The 26,354-nt window shown below is 40.3% G+C and overlaps 1 protein-coding gene across 7 annotated transcripts in view; it reads right to left on the bottom strand.

Annotated features, from left to right (window-relative positions):
- Positions 1-12,595, bottom strand: part of LOC149310975 (AT-rich interactive domain-containing protein 1B-like) — a 488,779-nt gene extending 476,184 nt beyond the window's left edge. For all 7 annotated transcript variants that reach the window (XM_089530142.1, XM_089530140.1, XM_089530138.1 and 4 more), the window contains exon 1: positions 10,603-12,595. In XM_089530142.1, the coding sequence (XP_089386268.1) occupies positions 10,603-12,399 (1,797 nt within the window). In that variant the 5' untranslated portion in view covers positions 12,400-12,595. The remainder of the gene's footprint in view (positions 1-10,602) is intronic.
- Positions 12,596-26,354: the final 13,759 nt, after the last annotated feature.

Below are 26,354 nucleotides of genomic sequence, written 5' to 3' on the forward strand. Positions count from 1 at the left end.
GCTTCCCATGCAGATTGAGCAAACCCACTGACTCCTAAGTACAATTTATGCAGCCCTTGTATTTTAACCACTGAACACACAAACATCTCAGGAAAATCTTATTTAATTCTGAACCATCTAAATGAACAAATGATTTTAAATCAAGAACTCTTTAGAACGGATACAGAATTCCACTACAAAATTATACTCTGAAATGTAATTCAGACTAAATATCAAAGCAAACCACCTCATTGGGGTTTAGCTACAATAAGTAATCTTCATGAAATCTTTTAATTTCAGTGTGAAAAGGCAAGACTGGATCATGTTTTAGCATTCAAAAGCATAACAGATGTATTTGTGTAAGCAGGCAGTTGATGGCAACATCAGAAGGGGAAATACTGTGCATGACAATAAGCAAAACTGGAACAGGGACAATTTATTTAGCATCGTAATAATAGACCATTTGATTATACAAATCTTTGAATTTTCTTGATTTAAAATGTAATTATTTCCAAAGAAGAAAAATTCATGCCCAGAAAACACCTGTTTAAAGAGGTTGTTGTGACAGAATAATAAATAATATAATAAATAAAAACTTTATTTATATACCGCCTTTCCACAGTGATCAAAGCGGTTCACAAGGCCATCAATACAATTACATCATACATCAAATATAAAATAATTAAAACCACGAGTACATATATTATTAAACAAGCATCTTTAAGTCACGAATTAAAACATTAATTTAACATTAATAATATCTACAGAGAGTCAGGAGGATATGCTGACTGGAAAAGATGGGTTTGGGAGAGGCAAATGGCTTAAACCTTTCCATTGCCAATAGAAGCAATCAGTTGTCATCATAACCAATGAGACTTAAGTGTAATTAAACGTGCAAAGTGTGACTATTCATTGGTTTCTTCTACATTGAAACACTCAATATATTTAAATGCTCAGTATAATAAAAATCCCTGATCTGAGCACTCTGTCATGTGTATATGTCTGAGTGCACACACATCTTCAAATCACCTGTTGACTTAAGGCAACCCCACAAATTTCATAGGATTTCCTTAGGCAAGAAATAATCAGAGTTGGTTTTGCTCCTTCCTCTGAAATAAAGCTTACATTTAGTACTTGCTCTCCCATCCAAGTAATAACCAGAGATGACCATACTTAGCTTCCATGATCAAATGAGATCTGGTGCCTTTAGAGTATTTAGGCCTGTCATACTAGCAGTAAAATCAAACAAAACAGGCTAACCTGAGTAAGTATTTTTTTAAAAAAAAACAGCTATAAAATACAGATGAATATATCTACCATCTATTGATAGATTACTTTGTATCGATAGATTACTTTGTATCTTTTTATAGTCATTATTTATTAATTTTCAAATGTTCTGTACAGATATCTAGTAATTATGAAAATGAGGGTGGGGGAAATAAATCAAACTAATTAAGATGGTTCTGGGTTCCGGTTCATCAACAATATATTTATCTAGTCTTTTAAAATCTAATATCAGCTTTAATCTTCTTGTATTTTGGCTCTAACTATACAACCTCAGGTGTGTTTACTCAAAAGTAAAATATCAGTTTATTTAATTAAATTTATATCCCACTTTCCTGCCAAAAATGTTACTATGCTCAATGGGGCTTACACGCTCTTCAATATGTATAGGACTGCAGCCTAAAATATGTAAGCATTTCCAAAAATCACTATGTAAGCATTTCCAAAAATCACTGAAATTGTGCAAATATACAAGATGGTGAGCCTATGCAGAATGAATTGATTTGCTTTTCAACAGAAACAAACACAGGTCACATAGCCCAGGAGAAACCAGAGACATATGAACAGCGGTTTGTTGACAACGTAAGAAGAAAAGGGGGAGGGGAGAGTAAATGTATTTTTAAAATAGCTAAATTGTAACATCAAGGGTTCAAACATGATTTATATACACAGTAACCTAATTTACTTTTTAAAAAACTAGTTTAACCTGTGTTTGTTTTTTCCTCCAAGTCTTGAAGTGTTTCTCCATTTTCTTCTAGCTAAAGAATGGGATTACTTATCAACAATTCCCCTCTCTTTTAATTATTACACTAACTGGTGTGACTGAAATTATATAAACTGTTAAAATATCAATTATCATGTCACAACACAGAAATAAAATAAAGTGTTTTATCATTAAAAATATGGTAAATATTTTACATAGCATCAATTTTGGATGATAAATGTAATTACGCAACATTTTCTTAATTTTGTAAGCTAATTAAAACAACAAATATTGTACATATTGAGAGCTGGAATTCAATAGACTCCTATTCAAGTCCTGCTGACATAAATGAAGACTATACAGCAAAATCCTATTCTTCTAAACTCACTAAATATGAAGACAAGTGCTGATGTCATGAGGCAAAAACATCTTTTCCATGGCTTGGTACAACTGGGGGGGGAAAAAACTTTAATTGGACGCTTAATGTATGCTTGTTCACTTATTTGTATATACTTTTTGCCAACCCAAAAGGCAGTCTTCATGTAAAGTAACACTGTGGCTCCAAATATCCTTTGTCTTTTAAAGATTTTCATTCTGTTGACATAATACAAAACACTGCAGTCTGTTTCATAAGTGAATCTGACATACTTTTGTTTATCAAACTAGACTTTCAAACATGCCTATGCAATCGTGTTTTACCAATATTTTACATTAGTAGCTATCCATGCACAAGCGTCACTGAAGATGAAGGGGGAGGATGCCCAAGGCAAAGAATAAACAGTACTGTTTCAAATCTGAAATGAATGGCTAAACACATGGAATATGCCTCTTGCAATACATGGTCACTTTTCCCTCAGAATAAATTTATGCCTATAGAGCCATACTGAAAGGCTCTTCTGCTTAGAAAATGTCCCTTTGTGGCCTGTCAGATTCCTTAATAATTAATTACACACGAACATCTGATAAAGTTGCATATGATGAACATATCAGAGGAAATGTACTCTAGTCCATGAAAACTTACATCATAATAAATTTATTTGTCTTTAACGTGTCAAAGACCGTCTGGAAGTTTTACACGTGAACAGTATCTCTCCAGATTTGAATCTATTGGAATGGGTGCCCCCCCCCACAAGCTAATCTCTAAATTATGTAACTTGAGATGTTAACATAATGCCATGCTTTATTATGCTCTGTTTGACACAACTAAGGGAACACACCATCCTAAGTTCTTTTGTGTTGGCAAATTAAGGCTTCGGGAAACTGGCAGCATTTTGCACCTCTGTGCCTTTCTTGTGTAAAAGACACACATAAACTCTTTCCATGCCATGATTTCAGTAAAGGGACTGCTTTTGACCACACTCTTTTGACCTAAAATTGTAATATGGGAAGAAGAACACAGTTGTGAACATGTAAATAAGCTTTAAAAATTCTAGCAAAATAAATTCCATCAATATGTTTCATGGTTTCATAAAACTGTCTGATTTTCATAAGCAAAGGGTTTGGCAAATTTTTAATATATTTTCCTTTGTTAATCCAAATAAGCAGATCACTCATATCTATACAGATAAATGACTTATAAAGAACTTCAGACTGAAAGTAAGCATTTATATATGAGAAAAACACCAGGCAAGATGGGACAAGAGCTTACCCTTTAGAGAAAAAAATATTTCTATCTCTATTTTAAAATCAAATTTCAAAAGCACTGGGGCATACCGACAAAGTAAACCTGCATTAATTCAGATACCACTGCCACCCTCTATTTTTAAGAAAAGCATTAGAAGCTATATAAATAGCCCCAACATTGAAAAATTCAGATTTACAAGAAAACATAATAATCACAATGCTAAAATTTATTCCAAATAAGTTAGCCTACCACAGTTAAACACTACTGGGATCTGAAATTCTCAAGCCTCGAGCGAGCACAGCAAGTGAGGTACCACTCTTCTTTACATATCCACAGAGAATCTTTAGTGCCTTCTAATATTTGACACATTTTAAAATTGTACTGAGATAGAGTACTAGTGCTTTAACAAGCTTGAAGGCAATTATATAAATCAAAACACATATAACACTGATACAAAACTTGCAGCTGATGAACATCTCAGGTCACTCCCACTACATTAAATATGCTCAGTAAGCAAAAAGCACGTGCCTTAAGACATCCCACATGGCTGGTCATCAAGATTCCTAAAAAATTGATGATGATGTTACCAAGGAATTTGATTCTCTCTTCCCCACAGTCTTGAGGCGTTTGTCTCAAAATTTTAATTTCAGTTCCAGCAATAAGATAAACACATACAAAGAATCAAAACAGCTAGCAGAATTCTAGATTGTTCTTCTAACACTCTACAATGTGAGTTATTCTAGTCTAGCAAGAGTGATTTATTCTATTAAAATAACCTTTTGTTCTTTGATCACCTCTCTGAATCTGAACATATGTATCTCCAAAAATGATGCACGTGGGATAAAAAAAAATCTGCATCTCCTCCAATGCCATGCATACATTCCAAATAAATGGCTAATGCAGCCACCTGCCTGAAGAGCGGAGAAAATACCCCTTTCCCCGGCAATCCTTCATCATCTGCCAGAATGAGAAGATTGTTGTTACAGCAGTTTTCATGTAAGCAGTACCTTGTAACAGTCAATTTATCCAGTGACTGAGGCCTATATTTTAATTGAAGCCTTTATGCATTTTAGTTGACTATTACTTAATTCAATCACATAATTATAGTCTTATATTTTTCAAAAAGAAAATAAGCACAAGGTTTAGGCTTGCTTCTTGCATAACCAACAGTAAGAATCTTGCACAAAAGAAACTAATTTACCATTAATTTTACATCCAGTCCTCTTGCATATAAACTCCTTCTGAAAATTTAATGTCCCATCATTTTGAATGCTACAGCAACCAGTAATGCACACTGATCCCACCGTGTTAATATAATAAAAAGTAACAAGAGATTCTGTTAATTCTTTATATTGTTCCTTTACAAATTCTGTTTAGATGGAGGATTATGATCAGAAACCTTATTTGAACAAAAATAGTGCAAAAGGAGGGTGTTTTTTTTTTCCTTCCCACTGGTCTAGTAATAATCTATAGACCCAGCTAGTATTTTCCAAAAGTCTTCAGTCCTGGTCTTGCAGCCCTTACTTAAAACAAAGCTCTGACAAGACATAATACAGCTGGCGTAAACAGACTTGCTGGAGGGAGCTCTTTTAAAAGAGATACCATTAACATGCCTTATATTTTCAAAAAGACAGCTGCTGGACTGTTTTTTCTAATAATCAGACAACTTTACTGGATTCCATTTAAAAAATCCAGTGAAAACAGTGAATATGTACTATTGCACTTCACATATCTCCATATTCTAGTGTGTATGAAATGTAAACTATAAACTAAAACAAGTCAGGTGACTCCTAGTGTTCGTGCCAATCGACCACAAAAGTGATAAATAATGAAATAAGGTTTGATGAGATTATGTACCTCTCTCCTAATTATACCATTCTAGACCTTATTTGCAACCACATTAATGCTGCAAAATGCAGTTTGCACAGCTACCCTGGACTTGGTGTTTCTTTCCTTTTTCCAGCAGTAGGAGATGTTTTTGCAATTCACAGATGCTAGCTATGAAAATTAAAACACCAGTCAAATTTTATTTAAGTGATTTTGTACAGCAAATAAGATAGAAAATCTTGCTGATCATAGAATCCAACACCCCACATAGTAAAAGCCAGGAAGCAGCAATAATGTTATCATGATTCTAGGTATATTGCATTCTATCTTCTTCTTTTTAATGAAAAAGATTACAGTTGTTACAATTAGAATCACAAATTATGCCTTCCACATCTGTACAGTCAGAGCTACATATTAATATGCACATACATGCGCGTGTACATGAACGCACATACACACACACCTTTATAAATAGATACAATATACGTATATTTGGCTGCGTATCAAACCCAGGTTGCAATGGTAAATGTTCCATTCCACACCTTTCAAACATACAGGGCTATCACCAACAGGAATACAATGGCAAATGCATACCTGTTAATGTTCAGAATTTTATACATAAGTAAAAGCAGTTAGCAAACAAAAAAATAGTATTTACTGTGTCCACAACATATGTGCTAGTTTAAGTAAATTATCTTCTTAAAGCTATTTATCTGTTGTCCAGAAACTAAAAGGCAATAAAGAGAAACAAAAGCATGACTAATGAATGATGGTTATAACGAACAATAACATCAAAATATTGAATAATTGCATCAAAGAACACAACACTGGCAGAATACCTTTAAAAATCGCCTCTAATACATCACAGAATCAAATAGATATCTGCTACTAGAAGTAGGATGTGAATCAGTTTTCAAAGGGTCATGATAAATATATAATGATTCTGTTCTCATTCCAATAAAAATTAAATACTGGTAACAATTGCTATCATAGAAAAATAGCACATAAAAGCCTATGTATCTAAAATCCAGTTTCCTATGCCTTTTCCACCTATGAAAAGCTAAATGTTTAAACAGTCTATTGTTTAAAACAAAGGAGACAAAGCAAATCTTTTAAAATTAATTATGAGGGATTATACATACACAGATTCATTACCTAATGGTTTCTAGTAACCCTTTTATCTCATAAAATTCAAAAGGGAAAAGATTAACTCCTTGAATTCTTACTTTCCCTGTAAAGGGGTGGAGGGAACTAAAACATTAGAGCAATAGTCTATAGCCAATAGATAAATATGTTTTCAGTCTGTCCAAGGTTCAAAATATTTGTTTCAGTTACACCATAACTCTCTACCACAGCCATTGTCTAGGACTCAGTTATTTTAAAATGTCTTTTCTTCTGAAATTTAGCTTTTGGGAGTTCCCGAAGGGTGTTTGTAGGAATTTATTTCTTGTAATTCTGTTTCTGAGAGCATGTTCAAAGATTCAGCAGTTCATAATAAGCTATCTTGTTAAGGAAGGAAACGTTGCTCAGTAAAAATGAAATATATTGTTACTCCCTTTTTAACAACATTCACTTCACTACAAATTAATGCATACGTTTGTATTTTATTTTTCAGATTAACCGAATTAAATGAAGCATGATGCCCCCCTGTTTCTGATCTATGAAATCAAAATACAAAACAGTTTTTTTAAAAAAAAAAAAAAAATAAGGTTGTAGACAGACAGAACAATTTTTAATAAACAAAAAAAGATCAACTTGAAGCAATTTTGCTTAAAAACCATAAGATATGGAAGACACATAAAAATAACAAGTACAACAAATTAAGACCATTTATATATGGTACTAAAAAATAAGTAATGTGTAATTTCAATCAGAGTATGAAGTTAACATTCAGCCACTCCAATGCAGAACTTACAAATTCAACATACACTTTCACAAGATATTCTCCAACAATTGTGCTTGTCAGAAGACCAAATGATTAAAATATCTGCTCATCCTTTAGAATAAAAAAAACCCTTCAAAAGTGATCGACAAGACAGCAAAATGAAAATATAATGAAAAGGAAGTAAAGATACAAATGATCACCCAAAAGTTTGCTTTTTCAAAAGAATTTTTTTAATATAACCATCACTGGTTTCCCATATTCCTTGTAATTCCAGCTATCTAAAGATGCTTGCCCATTATTTCAGCTTCTTCTACGCCTGTGTAACCTTGCATATCTGCGAGCAAAAGTGCTCAGTTATTATTTGTGGCGAGAATTTTTGTGACTGTACTGCTCAGCAATTCTATTTACATCAGCAATGCTAAATGCCCAATGGTGAGAGAGGAGCCAATCAGATGGCAGATTAGATGTCAACTCAGAGGCAGCTGTCTGGAGACTATTACAGCCAGTTTACCTCCACAATTCAAATTCCAAACCTTGCAAAGAAGATCAAGTCACTCTTTAGGCTCAGGCTGCCGAGCAAGAAACGTCAACAGTGCCGAGTTACTTCCCAGGGTTTTAGAGGCGACAAAAAGACAACTTGTACAAACACTGGACAGTCACAGCCCAGTATCAATCGACCTGATAATCCACAGGATAATACAACTGATTGGAAATTGGGCACAATCAGTCTCCAGAAACACTGAATGAACAGTTTAATGCTCGGGCCTTTTTAGCTAGATGAAAAGCAGCTATCGCTAGATGGAAGACCAATGCATGGAATGGGGGAAATCGCAATCTGTTTCTAATTACCTGCAGCACTTCATATGCTTTTTAACTGTTTTTAAAATATATATATATTATAGTTAGATTAAAAAGACAGGAGAAACATATGAAAAGAGAAGGGCGTCTGAAAAACTAGGGCAGGAACCTTTTCCTTGTTGCTACAGCTCATCTCCTCCAAGGAGACTTGCACACTTTTTGCTGGCCTTTAGTATACAATTGTGTCCAAACAACACAATTTACTACACGATCTGAAAGATTAATTTCCTTATGAAGAGAAATAAATGAGGAAAGAAGGAGAAAAACAGCAGTGTTATGGCCAGCAGAGCCTGCAAGACTGTGCCGGTTCCTCCCTTTGCCACTCCAAAGTGGTTTTCCTCTGGGCCTTGTGTGTTCAGATTTCTAATAGGTCTAGAGTAGGAGCACTGGGTGGAGTAGAGGGGGGTCTCTTGTATTGTTCAGCTCTTGTAGAAAAGCAGCCTGGGTTTTTTTCCCCCAGCAGGAAAGTAATCTCCCCCCCCCCCTCCATTTCCATGCCTCTCTGACATAACCAGAGTCAGACCCTCTACATTATCCAACCAGGTTTAGGCAGGATATATATCCTGGGGTAGCCATGTTGGTCATGTAGCAAAGTAGAACAACATCCCACAGCCACAAGATCTTTATGGGGCCAACCAAAATGCACAAAACACACCTTGCATGCTTCTGAAGCTCCGCTGGCTTTTTCGTCAGGCAAAGATGTTGAAAAAATCATACAAGAGGAAAAAAACATTATGACAATGTTAGTCCCAAGCCTGCATATTGCTGCGATGTGGTATTGGGAGGGACGTTCATGCAGGAAGGGCCCTCCTCTTTCTAGCCATGTGGGCACTCCAGGAAATAAAATTTTAAGTACCATCAGCAAGACAAAAAAAGAGACGTTCCTCTTGAGATCCAAGTGGCCTAAATACCACCTAAACTGAGAACAGCTACATCTTGACAAAACAAAGGCTTGGGACTAACACCCTCATAATTTTCCCCCTTCTCCTGTTTGGTTTTTCTTTAAGCACCTTTGCTTGATGAAGAAACCAGTGGAGCTTTGAAAGCCTGTGACACATCTATTGTCCAACATTTTAGTTGACCCATAAAGGGATTCTTGTTTTGTGGATTTGAAATGTTTGAAAGGGTAGTGCTTCGAAAGCTTGCATGATGTATTTTGACTGGCCCCATAAATATATCCCAGTTTTGTGGATCTGGGATGTTTCTAAGTGGCGCTTTGAAAGCTTGCACAATGCATTTTGTGCAGCATTTTGGTTTACCACATAAAGATATCCCTGCTTTGTGGATTTAGGATGTTTTGAAGAGTGGTGCTTTGAAAGCTTGCATGATGCATGGCCCCCATAAAAGTATCCCAGTTTTGTGGATGTGCGATGTTTTGAAGAGTAGCCCTTTGAAAGATTGCACGGTCTATTTTGTGCAACACTATGGTAAGCCCCATAAAGCCTCCCAGTTTTGTGGGGTGTGTGGGATGTTTTGAAGAGTGGTGCTTCGAAAGTGTATGTGATTTTGACATTTCAAAAAGCAGTGCTTTGAAAGCTTGCATGCACCATTCTGTGTGACACTATGGCTGTCCCCATGAAGGTCTCCCAGTTTTGTGGATTGTGGGATGTTGCTCAGAGTGGTGCTTTGAAAGCTTGCATGATGCATTTTGTAAATTTAAGCTGGCCCCATAAAAATATCCCTGTTTTGTGGGATGTTTTGAAGTGGGGTGCTTTGAAAGCTTGCATGATACATGGCCCCAGAAAAGTATCCCAGGGCCTGAACAGACAGGCCAAAATAAAGCTGCTTCAGGTCACTTTGGAGGCATGCTGTTTAAATGCTGCATGCGTCCCTAAGAGGCCAGAGGCCCCACCAAAGCCATGTTCCCGTCCCAAGGACTGGAGCGCAGCTTTGGCGCAGCTTCTGGCTTCTTAAGATGCGTGTGTCATTTAAACAGCATGCCTCCAAAGTGACCCAAAGCAACTTTATTTTGGCCTGTCTGTGTGGGCCCCTAGTTTTGTGGTTGTGCGATGATCCTGAAGAGCGCGCACCATTCTGTGCAATACTATGGCTGTCCCCATAAAGATATCTCTGCTTTGTGGATTGTGGGGTGTTTCTAAGAGCAGTGCTTCCTTCCAAAGCTTGCATGATGCCTTTTGTGCGTTTTGGCTGTCCCCATAAAAGTGTCCCTGCTTTGTGGGATGTTTCCAGAGCGGCCCTTGGGAAGCTTGCTTGATGCATGGCCCATAAAAGTATCCTATGCTTTGGCTGAAAGCTTGCCTGCCTCTGCTGCTGCTGCTGCTGCCAGTGCTGGGGATGAAGAGCTGAGGGAGGAGGAGGAGGAGGAGGAGGAGGAGGAGTGGGAGCAGAGCAGAGCAGGAAGGGGAGCCACAGCCAGGGAGGGAGGAGGGGAGGGAGGAGGGTGCCTTCTTCTTCTTTGGGGAGGGGGTCTCTCCTTCTTACCTGGCTCCTCCCGAGGCTCTGCCCGCTGTTCCCGGGACTCATGGCCGGGTGGCCTCTTTGTTGTTGTGCCGCCGCCGCCGCTGCCGCCGCCGCCCAAGCCGGGCTGCCCGCTCCGTACTGGCCCAGCGCCGCGGCTGCCTCCTTGGCCCCGAGGCCTAGTCCCAAGGCGGCGGCGGCGGCGGAGGCGGCGGGCTGGCTCCCTGGGGCGGGGGCCCCTGCTCCTCCCTGAGGCGGCGGCGGAGGAGGAGGTGGCTGAGGCGGCTGCGAGGGGGCAGCGGCGGGGCTGGCGTAGTCGGGGTACCCTCCGTAGCTCCTCATCATGGGGCTGGGAGAAGTCAGCAGCTGGTTCAAGGTTGGCGTGGCCCCCGAGGCCGGGTGCTGCTGCTGCTGCTGCTGCTGCGGGGCTTGGGCCGAGAAGCGCTGGAAGCCCGGAGGAGGAGGAGCAGGAGGCTTGCCCAGGCCCCCGACCATCATCCCCTGAGGAGGCTGCCGAGGGGAGCCCAGGGCCCCGAAGGAGGAGGGGGCCGAAGAAGTCGAGGAGGAGGGCCCCCCATAGCCTCCTCCCGCTCCTAGCGAGGCGCCTCCGCCGCCGCCTCCTGCTCCTGCCGGGCGGCCGTAGGCGTAGTGGTTGTAGTGGCTGTTGGCGTAGGCTTCGTGGGAGTTGGGCAGGGGATCCATGGGGTTCGCGGGGTGCATTAGGAGCCCCATCCCGGGGCTTTGTTGTCCGCCATGTTGATCAAAGGCCCGGCTCGAGGAGGAGGAGGAGGAGGAGGAGGAAGAGCCGCCACTACTGTTCCCTCCTCCTCCTCCTGGGTTTCCGTAATAGCTATTAAACTCCGCCGCGGAGGGGACAGCCACGGCGCCGCCTCCTCCTCCTCCTCCTCCCTGAGGCGGCTGCGGGGGTGGCGGCTGTTCATAGCGGCCGCCGAGGTGCTGTTCGCCCATTTTGTCCAGCGGCGCTTCCCCTGCCCCTGCCCCTGCCGCTCCTGCCTGGCCTTTCTTCTGGGCCTCCTGGGCCTGTCCCCCCCTCAGGCCGCCTTCCAGCTCCCGGCCTCCATGTTGAGGCTGCTGCTGCTGCTGCTGCTCCATCTCCGAGCGGCTGCTGCTGGGCTGAGCAGCGCCACCGTTGTTGTTGGGGGTGTTCTCCCGCGGATGGGGCTGAGGAGGAGGAGGAGGCTGCTGCTGTTGTTGTTGTTGAAACTGATTTAGAGGCTGCTGCTGCTGCTGCTGGAGGGAATGGTGGAGGTGGAGGTGGTGCCCAGGATACTGGGGGTGGTGGTGCTGCTGTTGTTGTTGTTGGGGATGATGGTGGTGTTGTTGTGGAAGAGGAGGAGGAGGGTGGCTGGCGCTTTTCAACTTGTGGTTGGGGACCTCCATGGCTGAGGAAGAAGAAGGAGGCGAAGAAGAGGAGAAACCAGCTTCTGTTGCGACCTTTTCAGGCGTCGCCGCCGTCGAAGAAGCAGAAGAGGAGTCGATGGCGGCGTCGGCAGCCTTGCTGTGGTTGTTGTTGTTGCTCGCAGAAGTTGCGTCGTTGTTCAGCTCGCGATGGTGGCGGTGCTGGTGGTGGAAGTGATGGTGGTGGAAGAGCTGCTGCTGCTGCTGCTGCTGCTGCTCGACATTATTCAAGCCTCCTCCGCCGCCGCCGCCGCCGCCGCTGTTCTTGGTCCCTTCCTGGGGCCCCAAGAGCCCCTGAGCAGCCGGACCCGAGTTCAAATCCTGGCCCAAGCTGGGGCTCTTGCCCTGGTTCTTCTTGGCCGCGCCCGCCGGAGCCGAGGCCACTTGCGCGGCCATGATCATGGCAACATGGCAGAGGAGGAGGAGGAGGAGGAGGACGGGGGAGAGGGAGGAGGAGGAAGGCCTCGGCGGAGGAGGATTAAAGGACGGAGCAATTAAAGGCCCCTTCGCCCCGGTTTAGGAGGAAGCAGTTAGGCAAAAATGCCTGAAAGAAAAAGAACCGACACCAAGAAGAATAAGAATAATACTAACAATAATATTAAAAACGCCCCATTCCAGAGAGAAAGAACTAGACTGCTTTCATTTGAAATACACATCTACACAAAAAGAAAGGCTGCGGCCATCCCTTCCTCTCCCGCGTCGCAAAGGGAGATTTCTCCACAAAAACCATAGTATTAAGCCCCTCCAGAGTCTCTGATTCGAGGGCGAAGAAGAGACACAGGCGCCGAGAAGAAAACGCCTCGCCTGGCGGTGGCAGCCTCCTCCTCCTCCTGCTCCTCTCTGCTGCTTGTGAGGAGACTCGTGTTGGAAAGTTAGGAGGGTTTTTGTTTTAGGAAGGGTTGCCCTTTTGTTGCTGTTGTTGTTGCTGTTGTTGTTTTTCAGGTTTAAAGGAAACTTTTTGGTTCGGTTTGGTTTTCTCTGTCTTTTTCCTCTCTCTGACCCGGATATGGGCAAAAGACACGTCTGGCTGAGGCTAGCTGGCCCAGCATGGCATAGGAGAGAGAGAGAGAGAGAGAGAAGGAGAAAGGGAAGGAGGAGGAGGAGGAGAGCCCTAACAACTATTATCCACTTCTCTCTCTCTCTCTCTCTCTCTCATGACTCTGGGGCACATGGAAAAGCCGGACTGGATTTCTCTCCAACTCCGGCTTCTGCTGTTGCAGCTCCAGCCAGGAGGAGGAGGAGGAGGAAAAAGGAAACCTCTCTGGCTTCAGAAAAGGCTGGCAAGAGCAGGGAAAGAAAGGGCTTGCCACTTTCTCTTTTGTATTTCTTTATTTCCCCCTCCCAGGGTCAAAGCAAGAAGTGTGTGTGTGTGTGTGTGTGTGTGTGTATTACAAGTCATTTTCATTCAGTATTTTTCTCATTACACACACATAAATGTTACACATAAACAGCTGTTTTTTTCTAATATTGGGCTGTGGTGTCATTATTATTATTATTATTATTATTATTAGATTTATATGCCACCCTTCTGCCAAGGTTGGGAGGGCAGCTTACAACATTAAAAAACACACACACTATTAAAAACATACAAAAATAGTATATTGAAATAGAATTTTATTTTTATTAGTAGTAGCAGTAGTACATAGTAACAATATGCCTGCTTATATTAAATTCAGACTCCATTTTTAAACCAGGTGAGCTCTGGCACTACTACTTAACAGCCCTCAAGCGGACCAAACCAAATCATGGCAACCCTGTGGATGAGACCAGTGCCATCCCCCCCTCCGTCAGGATCAAGGGAGCATACAATAAGGGTAAAAATGCACCAATATAACAATATAAAATGAAGCCATTATCCCTCCCACCAGTACAACAATTAAAATTCCCTTATAACAGTAAAATGACATTGAGGTTATTCAAACAACCAAGCGACAAGAAAGAGATGGGTACATAGGGTTGGTGTCACCCGGCGCAGTAACTCACGGTGTCACACTCACCTCTTCCATTGACCTCCTCCCATTTCACACCATTTCCTTAGTAATGCTTTTTTGTACTCAAGTTACATGTAAATCATAATTCCTCACATACCCGCTGAATGCCATGTCAATAGTTCTGACTTCAACAACTAGCAAAACAGAAATTATACCTTCAAATTACTATATCGTGTTCACAAGCTAAATGTATTTACACAGGCACAGTGAAGATTTGATCAAAATGTGATGTCGTTAAAGTTTTAAAAGAATTAAAATTTCAAAAGTTTCAAAAAAATTAAATTGAAATTTTGAAATTTTAAATAATAATTTTAAAAAATTCTGGGGCCCCTGCTTTCCCTTCCCAGCGAGATCCCTCCCCCCCCCCCATTCCCACCAGCTCTTAAAGCATTTTAAAGGGAGGCAGATGAATGCCACAGCCTGTTTCTACCAAAATGTAGGTCTTTGAGGAGCAATGGTGTCCCCCTCCCTTCATGGTGTCTCCTGGTGCAGTCCGAACTCCCCCCCCCCCCCCCATGACACCACTGATATTGGGACTGATTGGCATGCTTTACCTCCACACCACCTAAAGTTTTCCTGTTGCAAAACATGAAGACTTCTTGAGAAATCCCGTGTCCTCTGCCTACATAGGAGCCTGTGGTTTCACCAAGGAAGGAGGCATGCAGGATTCCAAGGAAACGTCTTCTTTGGACTGCAAAATGGACATTAAATTTCCTTAACTTTGAAAATCTACCAGTGACTGACCGCATGGCCAAAGGGGGAAGTGCCAGCCTGCCAATACTCCTCCCTATTATCTGAACTAAGCAGTTTACCACACAGGGGAAACCCGTGTGATAAACAAACAGAACAAAACAGCAAAAGCAGGTTGATTTTTCACACAGCGTCACTGTTAAAGCGGTATTAACCCAAATGGAAATTAGACAAAAGCCACTCCTTTTTACTTTCGGAAAATCCCGAAAGTAAAAAGGAGTTGCTTTTGTCTACTTTTTGTTTGGGTTTACACCAGTTTAACAACATCGTGTGTAAAAATCAACCTGCTTTTGTGGGTTTTTTCAGCTTTTAAATCCCATTTTTGCATGGGATTTTCCCCATGTGATAAACTTGTAAGACCAGAAACAGAAAATGCTGGTCTAAGACTAACATCTTCAATTTTTTTCCTCCTGTTTGCTTGATGCAGAAGCCAGTGCGACTTCATAAGCTTGCAACATGTAATTGTGCATTTTGGTTGGCCCAATAAAGATACCATTGTTTGGATGTTATTGGATTTGCTATATGGCCAACATGGCTACTCCTAGATGTTTTTTACATAAACATAACATTATACATAGACATACAATTGCATTCTACACCTTAGAAAGAAAAGAATCAAGAAGGAAACTGGGCGAGATCTAAAGGCTAGCTTGCCCTAAGGGGTTTTAGATATATCTAATATATAGATATATAATAGATTATATAGAGATAGATAGATAGATAGATAGATAGATAGATAGTATATTATTTAGATATACAATGCTTCCGCATCATACGTGGATGTGATATACGCTGCTTTCAGCCCTAATTCAGCCCTAGCATGCAGTCAGGCCAGCGCAAAGTGCCACTCTGTACTGTCCCTCTGTTCGCAACTTGTGGCGATAATTACAATGACAATAATTACATCCAATATAAATGGATACTTCCAGCAAGTTACAGTCAAGACTGCAGAGCTCTGGTGCCACAACAAACTACCATTCCCAGAATTTCCTAGCATGCGGGCAGGATAGTTAAAGTGGAGTCAAACTGGAGTATTCTGCAGTGTGGATGCAGCACATTTGTTTTAATTGGACTCCTTCCCATCCACCCACCCCTAAAAGCACCAATATACTAAATTTATCTCTGGATGTATTTCAGCCTAAATTTCTTTGCTTTTTTGGAACGGGACCTGGATGAAAGCATGTAAAGCTCATCTACATCAATAAGTCAGTTTGTGATCATATTTTTAAGAAAACCACACTTCACCTCCATTGAGGCACATGTAAGATTGTGTGATTGACTGCCAGGCACCTGAAGAGAGATGCTTAAATTTGACCTGTCTTCTATCACAAATGTGGCACCTGTTTAGACCTAAATGGGGGTGTATTTGCTTATTTCCCATGACACTAGAAGACACACACCTACAGCCACCTTCCATACAATATTTAGATTTTCCTTGCTAGGTGAGAGCGAGCATGCACTGGATAAATATCTGCAGTCTTAACTGGAGAGAAAAATAGGACAGAAAGAATGGTTCAATACAATATGGTTATTGAGTTCAAATTTTTATTTTATTTTATTGGTGGATGCCATCCCTAGTTCAGGGCCAACAGCATTGTTATAATCTATGTAAATCCTTTCAAACAGTAAATAAGTTCACAACTTATTACAATAATTACATCCAGTGTAACTGGACACTTCCAGCAAGATATGGTCAAGACTGCAACCTAAGGGTACACTGGAGGGGGGGGGGGGGTTTGACATCTTGAACGTTGTTGCTTTGTTGCTGCTGTGTGCCATCAAGTCATTTCAGACCTGTGTGGTTTTCCTTGCAAGATTTGTTCAGAGGAGGTTTATCATTGCCATCCTCTGAGGCTGAGAGAGTGGGGCTTGCCCATGATCGGCCAGTGGGTTCCATGGCCGAGTTGGGAACTGAACCCTGGAATCCAGAGTCATAGTCCAACACTCAGACTGCTACCCCACTCAGGCTCTGTATATTGAACTTAATTAGCATGACTTAGGCGGGTTACAGACCGCCACTTACGACGCGCTCCGTGCATACTAGGGTTAGGAAGGGGCGTGGTAGGGTTAGGAAGAGTTGTCCCTTCCTAACTGGCCCCAACACTCGCGGAGCGCGTCGTAAATGGCGGCACCCATCCACATGGGCACCACCATTTTGACGTCTTGGGCGCATAGTATCCAGACGTGTCGTGGCGGAAGTGATGCCGCAAGGGCGCGCTTCACCCCTCGCGGCGCCACTTCCGCGTTTTGAAAAGGAGCGCCATTTCGGCACTCCTTTTTCGCTGCGCCGGGAAGCCTCGTGGTCTGGCCACTGGGGCTTCCCTCCGCAGCGAATGGCGGCGGTGGCAGACCACCCGCTTGAGGGCGGTCTGTAACGCACCTTAGTTCTGGATAAGTTATATGTCAGATTGCCCTGTAAGGCTGCAATTACATAAGAATACATGAAGATGCCTTGTACTAAGTCAGACTATTGGCCCATGTAACCCAATATAGTCAACACTGATCTCTGCCTAGAAATGTCACAGATTGAACTTTGGACCTCGTGTACACGAGCCATGTGCACTGCCACTAATCTTAGTAGTTCTATTAAAGTCATTGAATGAGCCCTAAAATGCTTATCTGACCAATTTCAGACTGTTGTGTCAAATTGTTGTTTTATCTAGTAAGAACTACTATGCTTTAACCAAACAAATGGAATTTGCCGAGCACCAGAGACTGGTGAAACGCACCGTTTGGTAAAACAAAATTACCCACACCATCAAATACTGTACTGTATCAAATACTGTTGATTTACTTAAAGGTGATTTAATTCATTAATTAACTGATACAACTATTGAAAAGCAAGACAAGTAGCTGTTTGTCTAAAAAAAAAAAAGCCCTGGTTGACTGGCATACTTTGAAAATAATGTTCATCTGGATCTTTAACCTTTCAGCAATACTAGAGTTAATTTAGCATGATTATTTCAAAAAGTATGTGAGAATATATTTCAGTAACTGCATAGTTATTATATAAGAAATATTTCCTCACATGCATATATTTTAATATAAATGGTATATGTGAGTGTAAAGAGGGAGGTTGAGAATAATCTGTTAAATAACCACAACACACACATTTATAATGCATTTTAAGCATGTGTTGGGAGGAGACAATTTTTTAATCTTAAATAATGCCTTTTTCCAAGTTCAGCTCTTTCTGACCTATCGATAGCATACACTTGCCAAATAATAATAAATTGTATTCCTTTTTGCTTCCTATATAATTTTCAGGGGTGTGATTTGTTAAATTTGCAGCCTGTAGCCTGTTGCAGCAATATTTTTGCTTTTTCCTACAGTGTCCAGCTGTCTCAAAGTCCTAATAATCATTTGCATTAATGATGCTCTAAGTACAATTGTTACATATGGGTCTGTATTCAACTTGTTTGACTAATTTGTATGCAAAGCAAGGATTTCCTAAAGAGAATAAAACATTTTCACCACTATCGTCATGTCCCTAAACAATGAAATTACATCTGGTGTATGTAAAGCATAGTTGATGATCCAAAGAATGATTACTTCCAATTCTGACAAATTATTAGTCATAGAAATGACTTGCATTTATATAATAGCAGGCTGCCACTATTGGTATTAAGAAATTAAGATCTATTTTAATGCAATTAATACACACTGTAGAGAGTTATCCCTAAAATGCCGTATCCTAATCCACCAACTAAGCCAATGAGTGATGCCATTAACTGAAAAGCAAGCAACAGATCACACTCTTCAAATGAAAATGTCTATTGACTTATGATATGTTGCCACGACCATAAAAACATTTTATTGTGATCAAAGTAACAATTTTTTGATACACTGATCATGCACCATATCCATATCCACTGGAAAAAAATATATCCCAACAGGGAAATCCAGACTGATTTAAAAGACTAGAAAGTCCTTGACTTTCTTCCCATTCTCTTTGATGTTATTTTAGAGATCCATACACATTTTATCCCAGAATATTTTCTGCCAGCTCCCAGTAGGATCACAGACTTTTTAATTAAATCCAAAGCCCAAACTATATATTGGGGGTACAGTATTTATTAACTATTAATACAATATCTACTGCAATTAACTATTGTGGCTGTAATCCTATATGCCCTTGGAAATCGCTTCTGTTTGTTTGAACAGGACTTACTTCTGAGTAGGATTGCACAATAAGATTAATTGAAATAAATTGAATTTACAGTTGTTAAATCTATTCCATTGCTTTCAGTGGGTTTTTACTGACGATTCGGGGGCTGTACAGACCATCCCTAAGAGGCGGCCTGCAGCTGCCTCTTTCTTCGCCAGATTGGGGCCGTGGCATGACATGCTGCGGGCCCGATTTGGCCTTTAAGCACCGTGGAAAGGATGCCATAGCCGCCGGCGTTGCAGCTTTTCTGCACTCCTTTGGCATTACATCGTCTGGACGCAGCACCAGAGGAGCAGAGTCGAGGTGTGTATCGTGCAGACACCATGCCCCCCACTCTGCCCCTAGATATCTCTGAATGGATTATGCCCCCCTGATATCTCTGCTGGATTATGCCCTTTCAGATATCTGAATGCTTTACACGTTAACAATTATTATATTTTGGTAACATTTTATATTTTGCAAGAGCCAAAACTGTTGTATTAATATAAACTGATTGAGGGGAGAGATTGATAAGTATTTCTAGTAGGATAATCAGGTGCGCACCCACAGGTTGTTATAGCCTGTAACAACAACAAAGTGCAATTCCATACAAACTCTTAACAAGAGTGTATATATCATCTTTGTAGAAGAAAGAATAACAGAACTGTAAGATGAACTCATGCCAAGCCATCAATCAGCTTTTGCCAAGAGAATACTACATCTTTGTTATTGAGCCTTTTTGACATTTTCTCCTCGATTTTCTTCTTTGCTATATTCAAACAGTCACTAATTATACACATTAAACCTCGTAAGTTGAGTTTTGAACTCTTTCATATGCAAATACAGGGAAAGATGTCTACTTGTATATATTTATGTACATATATGTTCTAAAATAAAGCCTAAACTCAATTACACATTTATTCTCTCAGATATTTACACTTAAGCTGAAATGTGTAATTTAAAAAATTCTGATAAGACACATTGACCATAACTCATGGCAATATTACAGTATTGCCTCACTTGTTTTGCAGCTAGTTCTGTGTAGGATTATAAAATCCAGGGTACTAACACAATTTTTGTACACATGATTTAAAAGGTCATGGTGGGAGACATTTGGAATGGAAAGGTATTTGTTGATTTTGTTCCAGTTAACTCAAGATCCAAAATAAATATGAAGAAGTGCTTAACATGGATCCCCAGAACAAACAAATCAGATTAATATAAAAGACAACATATAATTCCCCAGCACTCATAGCAGGCGCTACAACCTAAAACAGAAGGCATTACAGTTTGTAAAAGTTACACATCATACAAAGCCATTATAAATTAGTGTTGTTTCAGACTGCAGTTTATGCTGAATTGTCTTCAATGGTATTAGCTCAAGACTAGGAGGCAAAACCTATGTTCGAAGATTTTTTTTCTTTTCATACCAAAGAATAAGATGTCACAACTGCAATTTTACCATGCAGCGTCCATAGCAATGTGTCGATTATTCCATCAACACGTTATCAATTCAAGATTTGTGCTGATATTTGTTTTTTTTTCTTTTCCTGTTTTAAAAATCTTCTAGTTATCTGACATATACTTGAACATACATACACTTTCTTCTCATCATTATATTCCTTGGCCATTTTTCAGATGTTTTCAACAGAGTAAGCTTATATCAGTTATCAGTTAATGTAACTGATAAGTTCTTAATTACAGATTTTAGAATATATAACCAATATACAAGTTGTTTGCCTGCTTTGTAGAACCTAATATTGAGGTTGGGGGGGGAGGTGCTTTGTGTGTGAAAAAGAATATGGAAAGTTAATTACTCCTTGAGTGAATATTAATATTGTGTATAAGACTAGAAATTTTTGTTTAAAAATTCACCCCAAAATCTAGGCCAATTTGTCCACAAGTCCCTACCTGTGCTCTGTCACCTCCACACAAATTGCACAACCACCATTTACTATAGTTCCCACCTCATGCCTTTAGGATAAGCACTAACAGTTATGCCTGCTGGAATTCTGTAAATTCTTTGGCATCACTTTCCTTTGCTTTGCCCTTTACATCCTTTGTTACATGCCCCTGTGTTTTACCCTCTGCTTATCCATGGGTCATATCAAAATCCATAATTTTGGCCCCAAAACCTGCCTTTGACTTATACATGAAGTTGACATATACGCAAATATATACAGTTATCTCCATGGAAAATAAAGGAGTATTTTGTAATGTCTGACTGCTTCCTCATTCATGTAAATACAGCAAAAATATGCCCAGTCTTCCATTCACATGGCAGAAAACGTATACTGTACCATCTTTTTTCTTCAATAAGGTTGCTAATTGTTCCTTGTTAGAAAGGATGCCCCCTATTTGAGAGTCAGAAAACATGGCCCTTGTAAGATTATGATAAGAGATGTCATCTATTTGAAAGTTAGGAAACTTTCCCTTTTATAAAGCTTAAATAAATGCCACAAATCCCATATTTTGGTCGTGGGTCCTCTGTAAAGACATAAATTCCATCAAGCAATTTACAAATGTAAACAATACATGACTTTTACAGAGAAACACATGTCTAATGCCGCATCTACACTGCAGAATTAGTGTAGTTTGACACTGCTTTAACTATCATGTGATTCTGGGATTTGTAGTTTTGTGAGCTATTTAGCCTTCTCCGTCAGAAAGCTCTGGTGCCAGAAGAAATCTACAAATCACAGAATTCCATAGGATGGAGCCATAGCAGTTAAAGTTGTGTCAATCTGCATTAGTACTGCAGTGTGGCAACAGCCTTGGACTCTCTGGTTCCAAAGCCCAGTGGTGAAAAACCAGCCTTATGGAGTTTTCTAAGGCTACTGCCTTAGAAACAAACACATGTTTATTTCAGTAGTTACATTATTAAGAAATGGTGAAAAGGCAGATAACTCCTCAATTGATTCTAAAGAAGTGGCAACCATTGCTTCGTTGACTGATTTGCTTTTAGAAATCTACGTACCTCATGTTTTATCATTCTCTTTCATGCTTTAAATGTGCTTTAGGAGACATTTCAATAAAATGCAAACTCATGTGTTCTGCTGAAGCAAAACCGTCACATGGTGGGCACAGCATGAACACAATTTTGAGCCCTGATTGGCAACAAATGGGGTCATCAGACATACAAGATTGGTATGTTTTGATCATAGTTTCCTTGTTAAATTTAATTGGAATATATTTTCAAGATCATGGGATGAACGCAGGAATAGTTGAAGTACTGCATTTTGAGTGTGTGTAAAGTACTGTTACACCCAAAGGTGCAATAAAGAGGAATAAAGAGGTAAGAGGCAACGTCCAGATTTCAAACAACATTTTTAATTCTACAAAGCAGGAATCAGCCTATTCAATTATTCTGCTGGCTAGAACTCTCCCTGCAACATGGCCCCCTGACAGGATGAAGGAAACAAAATCTCTTCAAGGTGTGCTTACCTGGCTCAAGGTCAGTTTGTCTAGTTCAAACATGGGAAATATGTAGCCCTCCAGATGTTGCTCTAGTGCTTTACCAAACAACAAGCCCCAGGACTTTGTATGATGCAGCCATGGTAGTTAAAATGGAATCATAGTGCTTTAACTGTAGTGTGAAAGGGTCCTTATGCTCAATGCCAGCTATTTTCTCTGCCCCCACCTTTCCCATTCCCCCTTCTTCCTTTGTCCATGGTAGAGAAAGTGTAGGCAGAGGTAGGGGTGTGTGTACATGTATGTGTATGCGTTTGCAGGGTGCTGGCACTGACAAACAGTCGTGACAGCTGCTCTTTAAAAATTAATAGGAGTTCATATTTCCTCCAGGAGCAAGAGCAGCAGGATACTGGTGGGGAGGACCAATTCTGGTTCTTGCTCCTGGGCTGGTAGCTCATAAACTCTGCCACTGATGGACTCCTAAACTCCCATACCATCAGCCATGGCTACTATGGCTAGTGGTCAGTGATGGGGGGAGTTGAAGCGTAATCAGTTGTAGCCCTGCCTACAGAGCTGGGATTAATATGAGAGAACCTGTGGATCCCAAGACGTATAAGCCCAACTGCTATTAGGGATAGCACATACTTGAGCATGTCTGCAAGAAGAGCCAAATCTAGTAGTTCTGCCCCATCACATGTACCATTTAGCTCTGCTCCTATTATACTGTGCCCAACTAGCTGCACCTACACTATGAATGTTTGAAGGAGGAAGCTTTTTGCATGCTGTCCAATTATTCTGATTTGGCAGGACTCTGCCTATTAATTCACTGTTGTCTCACTTTGTCAGCTGCTTTCAAAATGTTCCAATTTTTCTCTTCCACCCACTTCCACCTTTGTTGTCAGTTCACCTCAATTGCTGCAAACTCAAATCAAGGTTATGCTCAGTTCAATAGTTAGCCCTCAGTTAACTCAAGGAGGAGAGGAGGGGAGCAAATGTTGTCGTTCCCAGTAGGTTCAGGCAAAAGCAAATTGCTATAGCCTCTCCTAGTCTGTCTGTTCTTCTCCAGTAAACCATTTGCCATTGTGACCACACCCCAATGGTTCTAGGCCACACGTGTCCCAGTTTTCACCTGTGAAATGTTGACAGTGATGTTTCTGCATACAGCTATTTGCACAGAATCTTCCATGTGAGTTGGAACCCTGTGCTACTGGAGTTCTGTGGTGTATCCACACTGCACAGTCTTAGCAGTTTAATACTGAAGCACAGTTCCCTGAACTACCTCCTTTATTCCCCTCTAGCAAGAGAAGTCAAAGTCCCTCATGACAATATGAATCACAGTATTCCATAGGAGGGGGCTATAAAATGGTATCAAAGTGCTAGACATATGTGTAGCAGGGATATATCCCTGGCTTACATGGAAGGAAGCCTCTGTGCATATGGTTGCATACATGAACATTTCCCAGTTATAGATACAGATGCCTGGGGGCAGACCTAAATAGTAAGTGTGATGGGGGGGGGGGGGGGGATGGCATAGCTTCATCATTTCTACATCTTCAAGTAAGTGGTGTTTTTTTTTTAAGGTCCTGTATTAGAAAACTACGTCCTGTATTAGAAAACTAATCTTGCGCCTTTTGTTAGGTACAACAGTTTCTCTTCAAGTTAGTCTGCAGTATGTTCTTGAACTTACATGATGGTTCAACTGCTTGATGACGCGGGGTCAATTTGTGTGTTCATGTTCATCAGTTGACAGTAACAGTGCTTCCACATGTGAATTATCCTGAGATCTAGTTTTCACTGATTTATAAAAAGTGTGTGCACTTTGGATTGCCATTGTAGGCTCATATGACAGAATCATTGCTGGGGATAACACTACCATTCCATATAAGACTGGATGTCAGCCTCTTCTCTGACATAACTTATTTTTTAGAAGAAATATTCAGGTATGGCTCTCTTCCCTATTCATGCACACTTAAAATCTCAAGAAGCCCAAAACACATGTATATCAACTCAGAGAGAACTAGACCAAAGATTTTCCTGGTTCTACTAAGCTGTTTACAACAACATTTACTTCTCTTAAATGAAACATGGTAACGTTTCTTGTTATATTTTCTTACAGTTCAGGACAGTTCTCACTAAATCTGATATTAAACCTACTTGTATTAGATGACCTTTTTTATCTGGGAAAATCTTATTTCTTAATGAATCTGAGAGCATTGCAGGGATGACTGTACAAAGCCATTGCTTTTTCTTTATTGCCCACTAAAGAAACATTTATGATTAACCAGAAAATAGAACTAGACCATTCTCTTCAGCTGGAGGCACTGGCCTCAGTAATGTCTTCCCTTCATGTATGGCCTGTTTCAACTAAACTGTTAGAATTGCAATATAAAAATTCTATATCAGTGGCACTAACCACTTATGAAAATGAGCAAGATTGCAAGTCATTGCTCAGGTGGGTTTTAGAGAAACCCATATCAGCAAATGTGTTTTTCACATGTACTGCAGGGCATGGTGTAAAATTATCGCTTCAAAAGGTCACTTATATAACAGACTGAGAAAATTATGTATTTCCTAGGATCAAGTGCTGGAATATTGTTCCTAGAAGGGGAACCTGGATTTTCAGGCATACCTAGGAAATAGAAATAAATTACCCCTATTAACCAATAAAAACATAGCAAATAGATGTTGAAGACTGTGAGAAAGGGACAGAGAGAAGGTTGCCTAAGGATACTTAGTAAGTTTGTAGTGAGCATTGAAAGTTGGAGATGTCCAGCTCTCCACTTATATTCTTGGTTAGGCTGCTACACCAAATTATTGCTGTGCAATATACAACCGATTGCTGAGTGTGTCTTTTAAATACATTCTACATCAATGTATGTATTTCTGGATTATGGCCAGGCATGAATCCTTTTTTTAACAGGATAGATCATGTCTGATCCTAGAATCTAAGCAGGATCAGTTCTAGTTAGTACTTGAATGGGAGACCACCAACAAATACCAGGTGCTGTGTGTTGTATTTCAGAGGAAGGAGCGGTAAAACCACCTCTGAGTATTCCTTGCCTAAGAAAATTTTTTATAGGGTTACCAAAGTCAACAGGTGACTTGAAGGCACATACACACGCACAACAGATCTAATTTACAAGAATATATAGTAAAAGAGAACACAAACCAATATTAAATTACTTTATATTAAGCACTGTGCAAGGCACACACATGCATATGCTCTACAGCATCTTTTTAAAGCCTACAATTACTAAAACAGAATCAGTATCTTTATTATAAATGGTATAGCCATGAAGGATAGATAGTACCCTTCAATTTGCAAAGCACCACCTAGTGGATATGTTGTTCAATTGTACATTATATTTTGGTGAGGTAATAACTGAAGGGCATGTTGGGAATAGAAGCCATATCTTGAAGCAGGCAGGAATAAAAAGAAAGGAAAGAGAGACTGAGCACATTCTTCTAGGTTGTCCCCTCACACATTTCTACAAGCATCTCACTCTACAATTAACACTTAGCTCTAGTTTAAAGTAAGAATGTACTACAGGTCCTTTTGTTTCCTCTCTGCTATGGCCCACTCTTTTTTCTGTGATCCATTGTTATTCCTCCGTGATTTTAATACCTTTTTATTTTTAAAGAGCAGAGCCAAGCAATCCATAAATATTTTCCTTCAGCCAAAGAGAAATATGACAGTTTAGTTGCTTTTCCTGTAGAGAAAGATTCCTTTAGCTATGACTCATCACGTTCACACTGGTAGCTGCACCTAATATGCAGAAACCAATAAAGGGTATAAAGTGAAATATTTGTAAAGGCCTCACAGATGTATATAAAAATATGTGTAAGGTTAATTTAATAAGGCAAGTAAGAACACAAGGCAGTGATAGGGCTCATAATGCCTACACTGCTAAAGCAGTATGGGAGCTATTACTTCGTGCTGCCATTCTGCGCTGATCTTCTCACAAAGAATCTGGATGGGTGCCATGAGCTAAAGCAGCTTGATACTACTATAGTTTTCATGGCTCCATTCTAAGAATTCCTGGAATTTGTAGTTTGGT

This window comes from Sceloporus occidentalis, unplaced genomic scaffold (genome assembly GCF_023333645.1).
Source record: "Sceloporus occidentalis isolate IW3139 unplaced genomic scaffold, rSceOcc1.0.p SCAF_6, whole genome shotgun sequence".
Taxonomy (NCBI): Eukaryota; Metazoa; Chordata; class Lepidosauria; order Squamata; family Phrynosomatidae; genus Sceloporus; species Sceloporus occidentalis.